The sequence below is a fragment of the Elgaria multicarinata genome, chromosome 4 (genome assembly GCF_023053635.1).
Source record: "Elgaria multicarinata webbii isolate HBS135686 ecotype San Diego chromosome 4, rElgMul1.1.pri, whole genome shotgun sequence".
Lineage (NCBI taxonomy): Eukaryota > Metazoa > Chordata > Lepidosauria > Squamata > Anguidae > Elgaria > Elgaria multicarinata.
This window is the reverse complement of record NC_086174.1, coordinates 137229799-137249101: the sequence shown is the minus strand read 5'-3', so window position 1 is coordinate 137249101 and position 19303 is coordinate 137229799. Positions and strand designations below refer to the sequence as shown.

Genomic DNA, 19303 nt, shown 5'->3' with positions numbered 1-19303 from the left:
TGGCCTAGTAAAGGAGCTGTTCCCAATGGGATGTGTACCAAATAACTTAAATGTGCCAATCCGAACAATTTTCCCCAGCCCCATGAGCGCTTTTAAACATAAACTTTATAAAAATATATATTTCAGTTCATTAACAAAAATAAACTCTTCCCCAGTTTTAAACACATTCAAAATAAATTTTTCTCCCTTTTCAAATATATTCAATACAATTTAACTGTAAAAATTTCTATTTTAGGATTTAAGATACTCTTACACAGGTCAGTCGGAGAGAACCTGCTCTCCCTTATAAAAACAAATATATATTTTTTCTGCAAGCTGCTGAAGGAGTTGATACCTCATCACTTCAGGCCACCTCTGGGCAGAAAGTTTGCCATGTACCATTTCCCCCCCAACTAGATTTCTTAGTTATGCTACACACTGCATGTAATATTTTTAAATCATTAAACACCTAATTCGAGAGTCAGTTTACGCACCTACATACAGGGAAGGTTGACACATGAGCAACTTGATCTTGTTTTGTCCCTATTCCTATGTAAGGACTGACCCCAAGTTGACAGTTTTAAAAACCTTTACTCCAAAAACAGAACCAAAGTATTCTATCTGGTATAAATGTGTAAAGGCACACTGGGTGGAAATTAGAGGCACATCAGGTGACAAGGTTACTACACTGGGAGAGTCAGTATGGCCAATATACCATCTGCATAAGCAGACATGAGCCAGTGAATAATTTATTCCTGTCCCAAGCATTTGCCATACAAAGGGCTAATTTACATTATCTGTCCATTTCTGTGAAATTCCTCAGGAGCAGACAGCACTGAGCTCCTGGGTGGGAGGTGTTTGAGCAAAGGGGTCTTTTCTATGGACTTGTGCACACAGAGGGAAGGCAGAAATTGTGGTGACGGCACGCCTCAACATCCAAAATGTAAGTGCCAGTTTACAGAAACAACGGCTCCATGTGAACATCTGGCTACAAAATCAGTGGTAGCCCTGGGCGCTCCTGAAGTACTCAGCAGAGTCTTACCTGATAGAGTGAAATGGCCTGAATGTTTAGTGCAATGACTTCTGAAAGTCTGACTTGCAGGATGCGGTGTTTCTGTTCTTTCAAATCAATCAAAAGGTGGATTATTGCAACAACACTTGTACCTCAGATCATGTATTTTGGCTCCGTGTAGTAAACTATTTAGATTACTATTTAGAGTACCTCCCAATAGCCCTATGCAAGCATTTCTTCATACGAGTAAGACTGGAAAGCGGAAACGAGCACACTGGCCCTGCACTCCTCTAGCGCTGTCTCCGTCATCTTCCACATGTTGGAGGGCAACTATCTGCAGCAGGAAACCTGATCACCATGTAATTTAGAACCCTGGAAAATTAATGCTCATTCCAGCTCCCTCTCCATGCACGATCTTAAGTCACACAAAGAAACAAAACACCTACTTAGGGCTAGCATGTGCCATTAAGTAGTTACGCACTGGAGTGGCAATGGTCTGAACCCTTGACTTTTGAGTAGTCACATTCAACAATGGAGCTCTTCACTTGGAGTAACACATTTCCAGTATTTTACAGGAACACGGCCTCGCAGTCAGAGCTTTTGAGTTTTCAGACCATCAAGGCCAAATGTTGATGGATTGCTTTGCTTTGTTCGTGGTCTTATCTTGGAAGCTTAAAGACTGGCTTAAATTAAAAAAAAACATGAAAAGCAAGTGCTTAATTCTGTTCATACCTGACAATGCATTTTTGCACATGCCACCTTTAACAGGACATAACCATGTGCCTAATACAGACAGTAAAATACTTACTTTAGGACTCACATCTCATTCTCATATATCATGAAGCCACAGAGACCACATTTTAAAAATATAAAAACACTGGAACTTCCAGTGGACAGGGAAAATAATAAGTTTCCAAATTATTTTATACAGCTCTAATCAGTTATCACATCAACAAGTGAGGAAGGGGAATTCTAGGACCAAGAGGAATTATAGGTATGGAGAACATTGTTCCTTACAGTTCAAATTAGGTCAATTTTTAAAAGGAGTACTATCCACTTTCTTGGTGACTGACCATAGGGTAACACTTAAAAGACTTAGGGCTCAATCCTATGCATGTTTAGACAGAAAAAAGTCTTACAACTCAATTATCCCCCAGCCAGCATGATGGGTGTTGTAGGACTTTTTCTGTTCAAACATCCATAGGATTGCACCCTTAGCCTTGTACCTCTTGCAAAGCATCATGTTCTTAGGAACGTACAATCCTCTTCAATGTAATACTGTAGCTGTATATCAGAGGAAAGAGTGCCATCTATTGCACCTCACAGGCAGCAATTCTGGAGCTTCACAATACAATACAGTGCTACATAAACACTCATTCTAAGCACTCCTCTCCAACTACGGTCCAAATTACCATGTTTTGAATTAACACTGCTGTGATACACAGATGCTTGTACTGTCTCTGAGACAAAGGCTTCATTGGGATACGACAAGAACCTTCTATCCCACGAAGTGCTGCTTCTGTCCGGTTAGGTTTCAGTTCTCACAAGCCATTCAAGCTTTCAAATTGCAGTGGTTTCTTCATTGTTACGGAGATTTACATTGCGTGAATGTTTATTCCTGTGTTGTTGTTTTTTTAAAAAAGGCAAAGAAATTTCACATGAAGAAATGTTGTTTCTGTGGCTGGTGCAGTAATAAAGATGTGAAGGAAATTACATTTGCAATGTCTGGGCACTGGCTTTTTGACACTGTGCGTCCAAAAGGGCTTACTTTCAGTTACATATCATCTGACACATTTCCTGAGAAGTTAGGAGCTATCAGCCACTGCCCCATGCTTTTGTAACCTTTAGACCTGGCCGCTGCCAAGTGCTTCACATGGTCCGGTCCCTGAGTAATGTTTCAAGTATCAGCCTGTGCAGAATGTGGCTGCTCACCTGTTATAAGAAATAGGGAAGTGTTGACATATTCTGCTGGTTTTCCAACTGGAGGGCTGCTCGCACAACACAACGGCCCACCAGGGTTTATTCAACCTACAGCGAGGCTGCAGCAGTCATGGGGCGCATATGGCCGTTATTTTGAAAATACAACCCTCACTCGCGGGTTGTTGTGTCATGCAAACCTGGTGATCATGGGTTATGTGAGGATTAAACAACCCTCGTATGACCCATGGCCTGCTTTAGGCTTATGCCAGGGCTATTTTAGGGTTATGTGTTGTTGCATAGCCCACACTAGTTGGGTTAGCACAATAGGGCAACACCTGAATGGGAATTGGATATGCAACCTGCTGCCAACGCATGCTGTGGCTCATTGTGAGTTAAGTAACCCACAACAAGCCACAGCAGGTCAGAAATCCTCATCAATGGATTGTATCCAATAATGGTCTCACTTAAGTCCCATTCATTTCAATGGCTCTATTCTAAGTAGGACTAACATTGGATACAGCCCAATATTATTCTCAGAAACAAATACATTCACCCGTGGTTAAGATTGTTCAAGGGAAGGCCATCCCTTATTAAGACTTGTTTCCTATTGTCCGATGCTAAGAAGTATGTATCATTTAGAACTGACAAATTTCTTGTCAATGTTCTCCAAATACGTGCCACAAAGTCAAAAAGCTGTATGGAAAACTAGTCAACTCTAAACGGTTTGTTGGTGGAGCTTTAAATTGTATAGTGTTTTATCCTGTGTTTTATTCTGTGTTTGTTTATAATGGCAATTTGCTAAGACACAATAAAGAACTTCTATTGGATTATTATTCCCAAGTAAATTTGTGTGAACCCCCCAGAAAGCTTCGGCTATTGGGTGGTATAAAAATGCAATAAATAAATAGCTTCCAGGTCCAATTCAAAATGTCGACTCTCACTTACAAAACCTTAAACAAACAGAAGTCTTCATAAGTCAGAGAACACCTCCTTTGGAAGAGCCTAGCTACCCATTCATCTCCATTAAAATATAGTGGCTCCAACACTTTGAAGCCAGTTTTCCCCGTGCAAGTCCCAAGGCTGTTTTCTTCAAACGTCCTTTGTTCAGTGACAGAGCACATGCTCAGCATGCAGAAAGCCCCAGGTTCAACCTCCATTAACAAGGATCACAAATAACAGACCTGGGAAGGACGTTTACTTACCTGAAACTGAGGAAAGGTGGTGTGAGACCATATACAACTACTAGTGGTCTGACTCAGTATAAGATAGTTTTCATATGTTCAACAGGTTGAAATTTCAGAGAATTGACCTTACAGTTTGTTTTAATAATCAAATAGAGCATATTGGCTTCATAGATGATATTTTTACTTGCTGTGCATGGTGCCTGGAGTTATTAAATAGTATAACATCAATATTGTTTATTATTTATTTATTTATTTATTTAGGGTATTTTTATCCCACACCTCAGCCAAAAAGGCTCCCAGAGTGGCTTACAACCAATCAGTAAAGAAGACAGTCCCTGCCCTCAGACTTACATTCTAAAAAAGATGCGAAACACGAGGAAAAGGAGATGGGGAGGGAAGAGGGGTGGAAAGAAAAGAAATTAAGGAAATTAATTTATTATATACTGTATATAAAATAAATTCTGGTATTCAAGGGAACTGACACATTACATTCAAAGTATAAGGCCTTGCTTTCTAGATCACTAGAGGAATTCTCTATATTTAGCACAATATATTTGGACAACAGAGTGGCTTTTCACTTTTGCATTAAGAATACTATGCCTCCTTTATCCTAGAGAAAGTGTAGTAAAGTGTAGTAAACTTGTGTTTACTACACTTTACACCCTCGGGGTGTTTGTATTTGCATTTGCGTGCGCGCGGCGGATGAGTTCAGCTCCTGCCTCTCGCTCTCCCCCGCGGTGTCATCTCCCCGGGACTCTCTTCGGTGTGTGCTCACACACGCGCACGCAAACGCAAATACAAACACACTGAGGGAGAAAAGTGTTTTGCAGGAGGAGCCGCCACCGCCGGGACGCGCCAGAAGAGCCACAGGGTGGGAGGGGGGATGATTCGAATGGAAGAACACGCAAGGGGGAAGCAGCCAGAGCAGAGCAGCGTCTTTGAATGGGGTAGAGATTCTTCCGCAGGCGGCGCTGCCTAGCTCACAGTACACACAGTAAAGAAAGAGGCGCTTCTTTTAGGTACATCTTTAAAAAAGGCGCATGGAAGCGCCTTCGCAACGACATGTAGATCTGGCCTAGGAGAATCTGTTGTTGGTACAACAAACCTACCTCATATTTTCAAGGGCATATTTAGTTTCCTTTCGGCTCTTCTCAGTGATCGGATAGAACACGAGTACAGATAAGCCTATCAGTATGAGAATGGGCGGGACTGCACCGATCAAGACTTTCAGCACTGTAGTCACACTCTTGGGTTGTGTGCACACCCCTGATTCGAAACCTGCAAGTCTATGAAAAAGTCACACAGCTGATACTGTCATATCTTTAAACTGTCAAGTACAGATAAACCTCTTCCCTCCCAATTTGAAAATTTGCCCTCATTTCTTTCTAGTATTTTATTGGCTCCTTCCCCAGAGTCTCAGATATATGTCATTCCAAGCCTGAGCAATGCAGACATTAGGACCTGCAAATGAAAGCATTGCACAAAGACTACTAAACGTCTAAGAAAGAGAATATTGTCTTGATCTCTATCAGTATTGGCTGGTTCCTTCAATCCTGCTCATCAATAACTATATTCTGCAGTTAAAATCCTTGGCAAACCAGTTTTACTTTCTGGAATTAATCTGTTTCATCCTATATATAAACACTTTTTCGGGTGCAATCCTATGCATACTTAGATAGAAAAACGATGGGAGCTGTAAGACTTTTTTCTCTCTAAACATGCATAAGATTGTGCCCTTGACCACAAATATTTATATCCAATTACATTTGTTGGGATCTCTAATCAAAATGCAGCGGATTTTATGCAGCGATTTTAAATTGACCAGTGCACTATGCTTCTTAACTCTTCTTAAAATCCATCAGATCATTTGACAAATTGATTTACATGTAACAACCTTAACCTAGATCTCCTGAAGAAAAAACAATCATATGCAACAACCATTGGGCCAGATGGAGACACCCATTCATGTCAAAATACATATTGAAATAATGCAGTGGGGCTCCGATGAAGGTTGCTATGCAGATGCATAGTAGTCCACAAATGCTGAAATACAATGGCAGCAAAACAGAAGTTTGTGGTCACTGGGAATTATTATTATTATTACTACTACTACTACTACTACTACTACTACTACTACTACATTTATATACCACCTCATAGCCGAAGCTCTCTGGGCGGTTTACAAAGATTAAATTTAAAACCATAAAAAGCATAAAAACAGACAATATTCATTTAAAAACAACTATTCTGGGGTCAGTTAAGAAGGAAAAAAACACCTAAGCATATGCTGTTAAATTCCTGGGAGAAGAGAAAAGTCTTGACCTGGTGCTGAAAAGATAAGAATGTTGGCGCCAGACGAGCCTCGGTGGGGAGATCATTCCATAATTGGGGGGGCCACCACTGAAAAGGCCCTCTCTGTTGTTGCCATCCTCTGAGGCACCCGGAGGAGGACCTTAGATGTTGAGCGTAGTGTACGGATAGGTTCATGTCGGGTGAGGTGTTCCGTCAGGTATTGTGATCCCCAAGCCGTGTAAGGCTTTATAGGTTAAAACCAGCACCTTGAATTGGGCTCGGAAACATACAGGCAGCCAATGCAAGCGTGCAATCTCTTCCTCCTCCAAGAAACTGGGTCTTGTCCCTGACCTTATCGCTCATGCTGCATCTTGGATAGCCTCTGAAATTAAGGACAATCCTGTCCTCCTGTCCACCATCTCTAAGCCTGGAGCTGGAGAGGGTTAGGGAATCAATCTGAGGCTGAGCTACGCTTCAAAGGTCATCTGAGCACCTCTGAAGCCTTGCTACTATAAGTCCCTACACCTTCCTAGTCCTTACATAAGAGGAGGGTGAACAGAGAAAGAGCACCTTTACCAGCAGGCTGGCAGATGAGAGGATGGATAATACTTTATTGAAAACATATGAAAGTGTGTTCTAATACAGAGCTTGGTGCACACTGCACACTATAACAGTCTTAGACAACGTGATAACCCACACTTGAGTGTGAGTTGTTGAACTTCGGTTATTGCTGAAATGCGGGTTGTTACGTTGTTATGTTGTCTGAACCCAGCCATGCTAACAAACCATGATTTGTTAACCATGAACAACCAATAAGGAGAACCCATGATTTGTTGTTGGGTTGTGAACTGTGGGTTGCTCATGGCAACAAGCCATGGTTTGTTATCACAGCTGGGTTCAGACAACAGAACAACCCACATTTCAACAACAACCCACAGTTCAATGACAACCCACACTTAACCCATAATCAACCCCTGAGTGTGGGTTATCATGTTGTCTTAACCAAGCCTGAGACATACACAGAGTCAGGCAGATACTACACTAATACTATGCTCACAGTTGTGGTTAGCGGGTACATCATTTATTTATTATTTGATACTAATTTTTGTACTTATTTACCATTTAGTACACTAAAACATTTTATAATCTTTGTCCCATTCATCTTCACATTAGCTTTCTGAAGCAGAGTTGCCTCAGTGGCGCTGTTTTTATACTTTTTGAGCCTCCTTCCCATCATCCTGGTCTAACAAGCGCATCTTCCCCAGCCTCCAGGCAGCTCCCGTATCCCGTGCTGTGCATTATGGGAGTGGCACTGGTAGCCACAGCTGGTGATGATGCAGAGCAAAGTGTCTTCCCAACAGGCCACCTTCAGGGGTCAGACATTTCCACAGAGATGTGTCTGCCACAAACCTGCTCCACTTGTTACAAAGGCTTGTGGGACATGCTTGATTTAAAATATTTGTATTCTTTTGCATTTTCATATTATGATTGTTTTCACTATTCACTGTTTGGGAATCATTTCTAGGTGTAAAGCAATTTATACTTTTGCAAATAAATAATTGTTTGTGAACCACCCAGAGAGCTTCAGCTATTGGGCAGTATAGAAATGCAATAAATAAACTTTCTGAAATATTTGACATTTTCTCAGGGTTGGTGTGGAATTTAAAAATGTGTATCTCCAGTCCTAGTCAATAATGACAGTGGTTCCCCATAAAACTACCAGCAATTTTCAACTTTTAAAGATTACACGTATGTGAAATAACTGAAGCAACCCTTTTAAAACTAACTGATTCAATTAATATAAGAAAGTACTCACCCCAGACTGAAGGAAGAAATTCCCAGTCCTATGCCAGCTGATATCTTAGTAAAAAAGATGTATGAAGAATAGAAAATAGTTTCATGCCCTCTGGAATGAGGATGCTGCACTCCAAAGTGGTCAACTACATCAGGCAACATGGACCTTTAGCCAACAACAACAGCAACAACAAAACGCATACCTTCATTTGATATCACTAGGAAATATCATGGCATTTCATTATTCACATACATTTCCCCCAAAGAATTTCACCTTTCATGGCACGACTAAGAAATACTATAGTACTTACTAATTTAAAATGAAACATGAGGTTTTTGTAAACTAATTAGGTCAGGTTGGAAAAGAATCCTGAAGCAATCAATAATTTCCCTCAGGTTAGTGGGCAGAGACTTAGCATTGGTGGAACTTTATTAGTCAGGTATAAGCATGGGTGAGGGAGACAAGGGGCTCATCTACACCAAGCAGGATATTCGACTATGAAAACAGTATATAAAAGGCAGGAGCCACAGTACTGCTTTATAGCAGTACTGAAGTGCACTGCCAACTGCTGGGGCCCATTGACACATACTACCACATACCACTTTCATAGTGTTGTATTCAGCTTGGTGTAGATGTGTCCTGGGCCCCAACAGTTGTCAGTGCACTTCAGTACCACTATAAAGCAATAGTGTAGATCCTGCAGTGCACTTCAATACCGCTATAAAGCAGTAGTGTGGCTCCTGCCTTTTATATACCGCTTTCATAGTCGAATATCCTGCTTGGTGTAGATGAGCCCTGGAACTGCATTTTTGATTAACATCAAAATTAATTACTTCTGAAGAGGGAGCAATATCTAGAGCAACCAATAATATAACTGAATGAGTGTCCCATATTCCTCAGGAAAACTATGTAACAAGCAGCAATAATAGAAATTTGTAAAAGAAAAAACAAAAAAAACTTTCAAGCTATTACTTCAGAAAGAGAGCCATCAAATATCTATATATACACTAGCCAGACAGCAATTTCTCAAAGGACCTCTAGGTATTCTGGTGGCTTAGAATACGACCACATATTTGAATCTAAAGAAAATTCCTTCCTCCATTTGAACAGAAAATTCTGTCAGCAAAAACTAATGACTACATACATGCTGCTGCTGCTGCATCATCATCATCATCGTCATTATTGTTGTTGTCCTTTTACAGATGCAATAGCCAGCTTAAAGTGCCCAACTACATTTATAAGTGACTTTCTCCTCAAAGTGTCTGGCAAATTTATTACAGCAAATAACCAAGGGCTCCAATCCTGCTTCCTCTGAACCTGATCCTGATCCCAACAGAATAATTCTGCTGGGCAATATTTCAAGGATGAGATAATAGAGGCATAATAAGATTATTTTTGCTATCCCACTGCCATTCTCATCTACAATAGGCGAGCTTGCCCAAGGACTCTAATGTCTCACACATCCTACCATGTCACAAATGTTTCCCTTAAATGTTGAGAACTGCTCATTTCCATCTGGTATATATGCACACGCACACACACACACACACACAATTCTCACCAAGGCAACAGCATAGATGCTGCAATGCTCAGGCCACATACAATAGCTACCATGTAGGCAAGGATAAGGTTTGGCATGGTCACCATCAAGATTACAAAAGGAATCATCCACTAGAAGAAAAGAAAATCAGAGAAAATATTAATCAATGAAATCCAGTGTTGAACATAAAACAGAACGTCTTTGTGATATAGAACACTGAAACAATATTTAGTAAGGTCACATTATGTTAGAAGATTTCTATTTGTCAAATTGAGGCCTTTGAAAACTGGCCCGTTCTGGTAGTGGCAATCTACCCACGAGAACGTAACACTTACAACGAAAAGGCACAAAGTAAGGAGTTTTGATTTTCCATGTAATAATCAAGGCTAAAACAAATTCTTGACATTACTTTTACAGTGTCTTTTTAAATGATGTGGATGCTAAGCACAAATATAAGGAGGCAATATAAGGCAAGCTGTATGTCTGGTAAAGAGCAATGAATTTTTTTAAAAAACTATTAATTTTACGAATTCAGCTGACTGCTAAGTTGACTACACACCTGTTGTCAGCTGTTTTCAGCCCAGGGGAGAATTGGATGAAGAACTCCTGTCACAGTCAAGAATCTTTGTCTGTCCTGAAATCCTCCCTCTCCTGCAAGCTCTACACTTTTATTTATTTATTTTTATTTATTTATTGCATTTTTATACCACCCAATAGCCAAAGCTCTCTGGGCGGTTCACAAAAAGGAGCAGAAATATACTTTTAAGGAGCAGAAATATACTACTGATTCCTGCACAGATTGTATAGGTGCCCAGGAGTACATACACAACTGTTAAAGAAGCACGTATGCAAGGAAACACCAGTTTTCATCCCAGTAACTCATTATCCATGAGAGCGTAAGACAGACACACATTACTCTTAAATGCACCAGTGCCCTACTAGGAAAGAATCTGCCAATCATAATAATATTGTATGACCACTTTTTCCTAATTTAAGAATTTCTTACAGGTGAGCATGGGCTATCCATTTTAAATTTATGTTCCCAATATTATCCAGGCCTTAGCATTCGAACAGAAGCCTGTTCAAACCAACCAGCCTGCCTAGAACATCTAAGCATTCAAGCAGCAGACAGCTGGACAGCTCTCTTCCTCCAGATTTAACAATCTTCTATCATTCTGCGTTTCTAAGGAACTCCCTTTCATTTTCTAAGACAGAGTAGCGGAAACTGTTTTTTTAATCAAAACATTATGTTGGATCTGCAGGTCATTTTGTCTTCTAAATTTTTTAGTTTTATGGATTTTAGAAATTTAAGCATTTAAGAGCCTTGTGTTCTTTAGATCTGTCTTCTCCCAACCTTATATAAGCTTTTAGCTTTTTACAGTTTCAAATCATGCTAATAGCAGTATTTGATAGCTGTCAGATCCCTCATGACCAGTGACTCTGTATTTAAAGATCCTCAGAAATTGAAGATCTGGTAAAATATGGATGTGTAATTTATCTGCATTACCACGTTCAAAATGCCTTGAGCCTATTATATCTGGATTGCAACTTGAACGCTCCTTAAAGAAATGCAGGCTACCTGCTGTCTGATCAGGATAGTCAAGTGACCCAGCAGGAAACTTTTTGGCCCAATGGGCACATTTCACATTTTGAAAAAGTGTCCTGGGCACCACCACAAATTGCTGTGGGAGGTAAAATGTAGTGAGCGTCCCTGTCCCTGGCACTGGATGATCACTTTTTTGGGGGGGCCCAGTAAGAATCTAAGGCCTTAGCTAGACCTACCTGTTAATCCGCAATCATCCCTCCCTGATCCCGAGATCCCCTGTGTGTCATGTGAACACACAGGGACATGATCGCCCCGGGATTTCGCCCCGTCTAGCTATGGCCTAAAAAGAGTCCAGCATTCTGCTCACACAGTGGCCAGACAGCTGCCTGTGGGAAACCCACTAGTAGAACATGAATGCCACAGCACCATCCCACCCATGTTCCCAAGCAACTGGGATCTATAGGCATACTGCCTCTGATACTAGGGGTAGTATAAAGCCATCAGGACTAGTAGCCATTGATAGCCTTATCCTGCATCAGCACTCCTCTTTGAATTCTTACTTTTCTTTCTCTCCCTCAACTGTTTTTTGGCAAGGGATGTTTGTGGGGCGGGGGACCTTATAGGCCCCTTCCAACTCTACTATTCTATGATTCTATGAAGCCATTTTCTGGCAGTAAATCCCTTTCCCCACCTCCATTAAATTCAATGGAGTGATGTCACTCCATTAACTTGGAAAGCATGCCAATTGGGAGATGAAGCAGCAGCAGAGGTGAGTCAAAAACCGCACAAAAGGCTTTACAGGTACACTGGGGGATATCTTGGTGCGCCCACGGGTGCTGCACAGCCCACACCTCCCTTAGCAGCTTCAAAAATTCATGCTAAAGACATAACTATGACTGCAGCTAACTACAAATAAGATTTTGTGTGTGTAAAGGCCTAGGCATATTTTAGTTCAGTTTAGTTCACTAAACTCTCTTTTCAATTGATTGATTATCCAATTTTTAATTTTCTGTTTTACACATTAGAATGTTATATAGGTTTTATTAATGGCCTTTAACTTGCAAATAAATGACTGACTATGGTATCAGCATTTCTGTTAAACACAAAAGAGGCAGCAAGCAACAGAACTCTGGACGTGAAACACAGAGTGCACACATGAATGTCTGCAATATTCAGCATCAGCCATTGTTTCACCACAAGAGAGCACTCCAGCAATGCAAGATTATAACGTGCCTGCACTAAGCAGATGAAGCACAGCAGTAATGTTTACCCACTTGCAGACCCATGCACCCAGAAATATATAAACCAATATCACCACAAAATAGGATTTTCTCGTGAAGAAGGAATATGATCCAATAGAGCACAGGCTCAGATTAATAGTCTTAGAAGCTCCGCTAACATAAGTAGAGAAGATAGGAAAGAAACTCAGAGCTCCTATGAGTATTTTATATGGCTGTGCAAAGCGACTCTGCTCGGCTTTGAAATTCAAAGCAAATCTCCGTTGAGGTGCTGCTCCACTTCGAATTTTGAAGCAGCTCTATTGCTCTGCTCTGTCAAATCTTCTGTCAAAGATTCGCTCCATTTTTGAATAGCTGCTCTATTATAGCCAATGGGAATTAACAAAAATGCTTCCAGTTCTGTCATTTTTAAAGATAAAGAGATGAAACTTGGCACCATGATAGCTCTTACGTAGAGCTTTAGCTGTGCCAAGTTTGACACAAATCTATTCATCCATTGATTTTTAGGATTTTTCTAAATTTTGAGGTTTCAAAATTAGAGCCATATCCTTCAAACTCAGGTTGTCAAACCTCCTCTTTGGGGAAGGGCACCTTTGCTGTCACAGATTTGGTGGGCAGGTGGGCACCTAGAGCTCAGCAGAGGTGAGATATCCACAGATCAAAATGTGGGAAAGGAGAGGTCAGTCAAAGTAGCACCCATTCCACACTTCATTATGGAATTAGATGTATGGGGCAAGCTTTATTAATTTGTGTGAAAATTAAAATGTGTGCTGCTTGTGCAACAACTTTGTGTGCTTGTGCACAACTAACATACAGCATAGAAACACACACCCAAACTAGAAGACACTGACAGACTGTAGACACAACAACACAGAACTCACAGAGGGTTTTTTTTGAAGATTTTTTAGTGGGGGTGATAGGGACAACAGCAAAACACACACACTCAGTAACAGCAAAGGGGGAGTGAGGGGTGGGTATAAAAGGTGCTTGGGACTTGGTTTTTTTTTGGATTGGATAGACAGTGAGTAACAATGAGAAGAAAGTAGCACAAGGGAACAAGAAGTAGAAAAAAAGCAGAGACACTGAGACAGACTGCAAAAAGCAAGCAGCTCTTTCACTCACTCACCTTCCAACATTGCAGGAGCTAGCAGAAGGAATGGCTTCTTACAGGGCAAGGACAAATTGATATATCATTTTGCAATCCCTCCCCCCAAACATTGTGATTGGAGGGGGACAGGGAGACCACTATGGCTAATTGGTTAGCCACAGATGTCAATCTCAAAGCTACCCCTCACCTCTTCAGCGCCTTCTTTATATGGAGAAGTCTTCAGTTAAGTGCAGCAACATTGTTTAAAGTCAAAACAAGCCTCCGAAAGCTTAAAAAACACCGTTGAATACCCTCAAAGCGGTTTGAAGCTCCAATGGAGCTCTGTTCCGAAGGTACTTGATGGTATTTATCCCCACTCCACTCTGCAAATACTGTCGAAGTTTCGAATTTGCGGAGCGGAGCGCACAGCTCTAGTATTTTGCTGCAGACAAACCATTTTAGGTAGTGATTGCTTTTAGTCTTCCCATTCACTCTAATAGACAATCTGCACGTGTAAAATACCTTCCTTCAGAAACTCTCATATTTTATAATTCCCTTATTTGGGCAACAATGAAGTGCAGGGGGGGGGACTTTGGTTAATGACCATAGCACAAGCCCTTAACAGGAACAGGAGGGGAAAGTGAAACATAACGACGATGTTGTAAACTGCAAAAAGGCAAAGTGGCAGGATAACTAGAGCCAGTGTGATGTAGTGGCTAAAGTGTCAGACTGGGAGTCGGGAGATCCGGGTTCTAGTCCCCACTCAGCCATGGAAACCCACTGGGTGACTTTGAGCCAGTCACAGACTCTCAGCCTAACTCACTTCACAGGGTTGTTGTGAGGATAAAATGGAGAAGAGGAAGAGGATTTTATACGCCGCCTTGGGTTCCTTGGAGGAAAAAAGGCGGGATATAAACGCAATAATAAATAAATAAAAATGAATAAAAAATAACTTTTTAGGAATGTTCTGATCATTATTTATACTATACCACCAACTCAAAACAAGTGCTTTGCCATTGCCAACATTAACTGAGAATAAAGCTAAAGGGTCCCTTAAACCAGGGATCTGAAGTCACGGCCAGAGTTTAAAATACCGATTTAAAGGAAACACTAGTTAGCCTCTAGAACATGGGTTCTCAACAAGGGGGGAAAGCCTCTAGAACATGGGTTCTCAACAAGGGGGGAAAGCCTCTAGAACATGGGTTCTCAACAAGGGGGGAATTCCCCTCCGGGGGGAATTTTAGGGTTCCAGGGGGGAATTGGGACCACTATTCAGTAAAGTATGATGTCTTGTAGATTATGTCTTCCTACACATCATTAAAAACATCCCAGAAAAGTGTCATGTTGTCTGCAAAAGCCAGGTCTTTGCTCTCTTTTCCCTCCCTTACAAGCCTAGAAGTTTCAAGCTTCCCATTTAAAGGGGCAATGCAAAGCATGGGAGATGAGAATGTAAAAGGGGCCATGCTTTGCGTTGCCCCTTTCAATATTATATGCATATTATTTGGAATGCACCTTTTGAGTTAAACTATTTTGGGAAGGGGGGAATTATATTCTGAACAATGGTGAAAGGGGAGAATGGAGCAAAAAAGGTTGAGAACCACTGTTCTAGAAGGTTGCAAGACAGGGTGCGGCATTCCCAGAGGTAGTCTCTAATCCCAATCTTATTATTATTATTATTATTATTTATTTATATAGCACCATCAATGTACATGGTGCTGTACAGAGTAAAACAGTAAATAGCAAGACCCTGCCGCATAGGCTTACAATCTAATAATCTTCCCCCTACTGGTCTCAATAGGGTATAACCCACCCGTAGTGTGAAGGGGCAAGGGAGCCAATCTGAAGAAGAAGGAATGCAAACAGGAGACAAATCTGGATGTCAAACACAAGTTAGAAACAGTGGTACCTAATATTGGCCTGACTGGGATAAGCAGTACAAAGGCCTGAAAGGGAGGATCTCACAAATTTCAAGATTCATCTGGGACTTGCTAAACATGTTTGGCACAATCCCAGTAATAGCCAATGCAAACATGCTGTGCCTCAGTGGCCTACTTACGGAAATCCCACACGCTGCACTCTTTTTGCCAAAATGTTTCAGAAACCATTGCCACAATGGAATGCTCAGTACTGCTGAGACCTATGAGTGATGAGAAAGATCATGTCAACAGAAGGATGGGATGGGGGTGGGAGGAACATGTTTTATAAGGCTCCGGAGGGCTGGCGAAACAGGTTAAAAATTACCAGCACAAGATAGAATATGAATCGTTTCAAACATCACAAAAGGGGGGAGGCCACAAACTGAACCATATAGGATCACCGTGTAGGGTGACCCCATGAAAAGGAGGACAGGGCTCCTGTATCTTTAACAGTTGTATTGAAAAGGGAATTTCAGCAGGGGTCATTTGTATATATATTTATTTATTTAGAATATTTATATACCGCTCCTCATTGAAAAAATTTCGGAGCGGTGTACAAGGTAAAATGAAAATAAAAACAGAATAAAACAGTTAAAACAAAATTTAAAAAGAAGCAAAAACAACAACACAGAAATCCAAGGCTGCATGTTAAAGAAAGGCTTCTTGGAATAAAGATGTTTTCAGGAGGCGCCGAAAGGAGTACAAGGTCGGAGCCTGTCTGACCTCCAGAGGCCGGGAATTCCGCAGGAGGGGCGCCACCACGCTGAAGCCTCTTCCCCTGGTGGATTCCAATTGGAGGATAGATCTAGGTGGAACCACCAGGAGCAGGCCCTCGGATGACCTCAGTGACCGGGCAGGTTGGTAAGGGAGAAGGCGCTCTCTCAGGTATCCTGGTCCCAAGTTGTTTAGGGCTTTGTACACTAGTACAAGAACCTTAAACCTGGCCCGGTAGCGAATAGGCAGCCAGTGCAGTTCCCTCAGCAGAGGAGTTCCATGCTGGAAAGGGGCAGCTCCAGACAACAGCCGAGCTGCAGCATTCTGCACTAGCTCCAGCTTCCGGAGCAGCTTCAAGGGCAGCCCCACATAGGTTACCAATGCCTGTACCACCGTGGTCAAGCTATCCCTGTCCAGGAGAGGCCGTAGTTGGCGAACCAACCGAAGATGGTAAAAGGCATTCCGAGCCGTGCCGGCTACTTGAGCCTCCAACGACAGAAACGGGTCTAAGAGTACCCCCAAACTACGAACCTGTTCTTTCAGAGGCAGAGCAACCCCATCCAGAACAGGCAATGAGCCTGTCTCCCGGACTCGGGAACCACTCACCCACAGGGCTTCCGTCTTGCCAGGATTCAGTCTCAGTTTATTGGCCCTCATCCAGCCCATTACTGAGTCTAGGCACTGGTCCAGGACTTGCACAGCCTCACCTGATTCAGTTGTCACAGGGAGATAGAGCTTCGTGTCATCAGCGTATTGATGGCATTTAGCTCCAAATCCCCTAATGACCGCTTCATATAGATGTTAAATAACATTGGGGACAAGATGGTGCCCTGCGGCACTCCATAGCTCAATTGCCAGGAGGCCGAGAACCTGGTGAAATTTCCTATTCATCACAACAGTTAAAGCTGCAGGTGCCCTGCCCTCTTTCAGATCTGGTCACTCTAGTATAGCTCCTGCAGCTTTAACTGTTGTGATGAAGAGGGAATTTCACCAGGTTCTCCGTATATACAAATAACACCTGCTGAAATTCCCTTTTCTATGCAACTGTTAAAGATACAGGAGCCCTGTCCTCCTTTTCATATGGTCACCATAGGATCACCCCAAGAAGATCTCATGTTTATTCAATAGACATGGCTCAAAAAGGTGATCAGGTAGCCAGATAATAGCCAAAAATAGTCATCTTTGGACTTATGGAAGAACTAAGGTGTGTGTGTGTTTTTTTGATTATAAAGCTGCAAACCTAAAACACACTGACCTAGTTTGCACATAATGGCAGTGTTCATGGGGGTAAAAAAAAGCCATCGTAGTTTCTTCCCTTGCCCCCGCAATTTGCATAATTAGCACGATGCAGCATGAGTTGCTGTGTTGTGCAAACCCAGTGCAGTGCAGAGTGGGTGTGGCTTCTTATCCATGCCACCATTCCTACTACAAGCCACAGGTTGTGGCATGGGTAAGAAGCCACCCCCACTGCATACTGTGCTGGGTTCAGATGACAAGGTAACCAATGCTGTGTTGAGGGTAATTACGCAAATTGCAGTTGCGCATGCAACATGCAGAGGGGCAAGGGGAGAAGCCACAACGGTTTCTTTTACCCTTGTGGTTGTCCGAACCCAGTCAATGAAAAGCCACCATGCGTGAATTTCCCTGTGGGATTTCTTGTTGGGGTGGCTACTGTCATTTTGAATATTTGAGCTGCACAGTGGCATGCCATACCTTGTTGTTATGTGTGAACCTGGAGAGGGTGCGTTGTTGGGGTGGTTGACAAGCAACCTAGAACCCATGGGCTGTTTTAGGGTTATGGGTGGCTTGTTAACCACCCCAACAACCCACCGTTGCTGGGTTACCATGGGATTTAGGACTGCACTGTATATTACTCTCCTTTAAAAATACAGACAAACAAAACCTCCATGCAGATCTGGATAATTATTTTTGTAAGCCACCTTGAGAGCCTTTTTTTGGTTAAAGGGTGGGATAAAAGCGCTATAATAAATAAATGTTATGGCTGCTTTGAGATGATTCTTTTATTGTGCATTCACGCTGCTGCATTCACAGAATTTTACAGGGCATCCAAATATTGTCTTGACTATGTAGCCCTCCTGTGGTTTGTCCCAACATTTATTCTATCTTTTTTACTTACGAGAAAAGACCTGTTAAAGAGAAAAAGATGGAATAGCTGCACAATGGGGTTTGGATCGTGAGTGCTAAGAACCTTCTGCCTGGAAGCACCCATGGAACCAAGATGATAAGAGCTACTTTCTTCACAAGGAAACTCTGCTTTGTCCTCATGCTTACCAAGATCATCAGCACTAAATTCTGAAAGTGGTTGCGAAGGCCGGCTGCCTGGGTACAAAAGAGGACAAAGTTGCCTTGTTCAATCTGGTGAGTTGAAGACAAAAAAACAAAAGCAATTCAAACGTTGTAACTAAGCAAGGTGATTTAAATCTGGTTTCCCATTTACCAATCACACATTTCCTGAATAGGAGCACATCCTAATTGGTCGCTCTAACAATTAAAACATGTTGGGTTGAAAGAAAATTAATGTTCACTGTTTTTAACTTTTGTAAACCGCCCAGAGAGCTTCGGCTATGGGGCAGTATATAAATGAAATAAATAAATAAATAAAATTAAGCTTTTACTACATAGGAGCATGATCAAAATCTCCAGCCATTCACATGCATTTTGCACTATGTAAATATATCTGCTCTTTGAATACATTAAAAACATCAAAACTTGTTCACAGGGCATGTAAAAGTGTAACGTCTAGTGTGAATTAATATAATGAAAATAAATAAGAACCTTTGAAACAATCAAGAACAAATATGCCCACTGGAAAAAAGGGTGCACTCAAGCAAATAATAATCATATTAGATAAATCTCCATCTTCCCAACATATGATGGCTTATCCAAAATCTAACAAAAACATATTTTTGGCTATATACTATATTAGGACTGTTATTGATGGCATATAAACAGAATTAGTGGCTACTAAGATTTTTGCTGATAACATTACCAAATACTTGCATATCTGATAGATGCACACTTTATTTTATTTTAATCCAATAATATAGGTTATGGATTTA

The 19303-nt window shown here is 41.5% G+C and overlaps 1 protein-coding gene across 1 annotated transcript in view; it reads right to left on the bottom strand.

The window, feature by feature from the left end:
• Positions 1 to 4388: 4388 nt before the first annotated feature.
• The window catches only part of MFSD2B (MFSD2 lysolipid transporter B, sphingolipid), a 48766-nt gene continuing 33851 nt past the window's right edge, over positions 4389 to 19303 (bottom strand). The window contains exons 9-14 of the mRNA XM_063125485.1: positions 18516 to 18599; positions 15650 to 15730; positions 9744 to 9853; positions 8204 to 8347; positions 5205 to 5381; positions 4389 to 4449 (exon numbers count right to left, since the gene is read on the bottom strand). Of these exons, the coding sequence (XP_062981555.1) occupies positions 4443 to 4449; positions 5205 to 5381; positions 8204 to 8347; positions 9744 to 9853; positions 15650 to 15730; positions 18516 to 18599 (603 nt within the window). The 3' untranslated portion in view covers positions 4389 to 4442. The remainder of the gene's footprint in view (positions 4450 to 5204; positions 5382 to 8203; positions 8348 to 9743; positions 9854 to 15649; positions 15731 to 18515; positions 18600 to 19303) is intronic.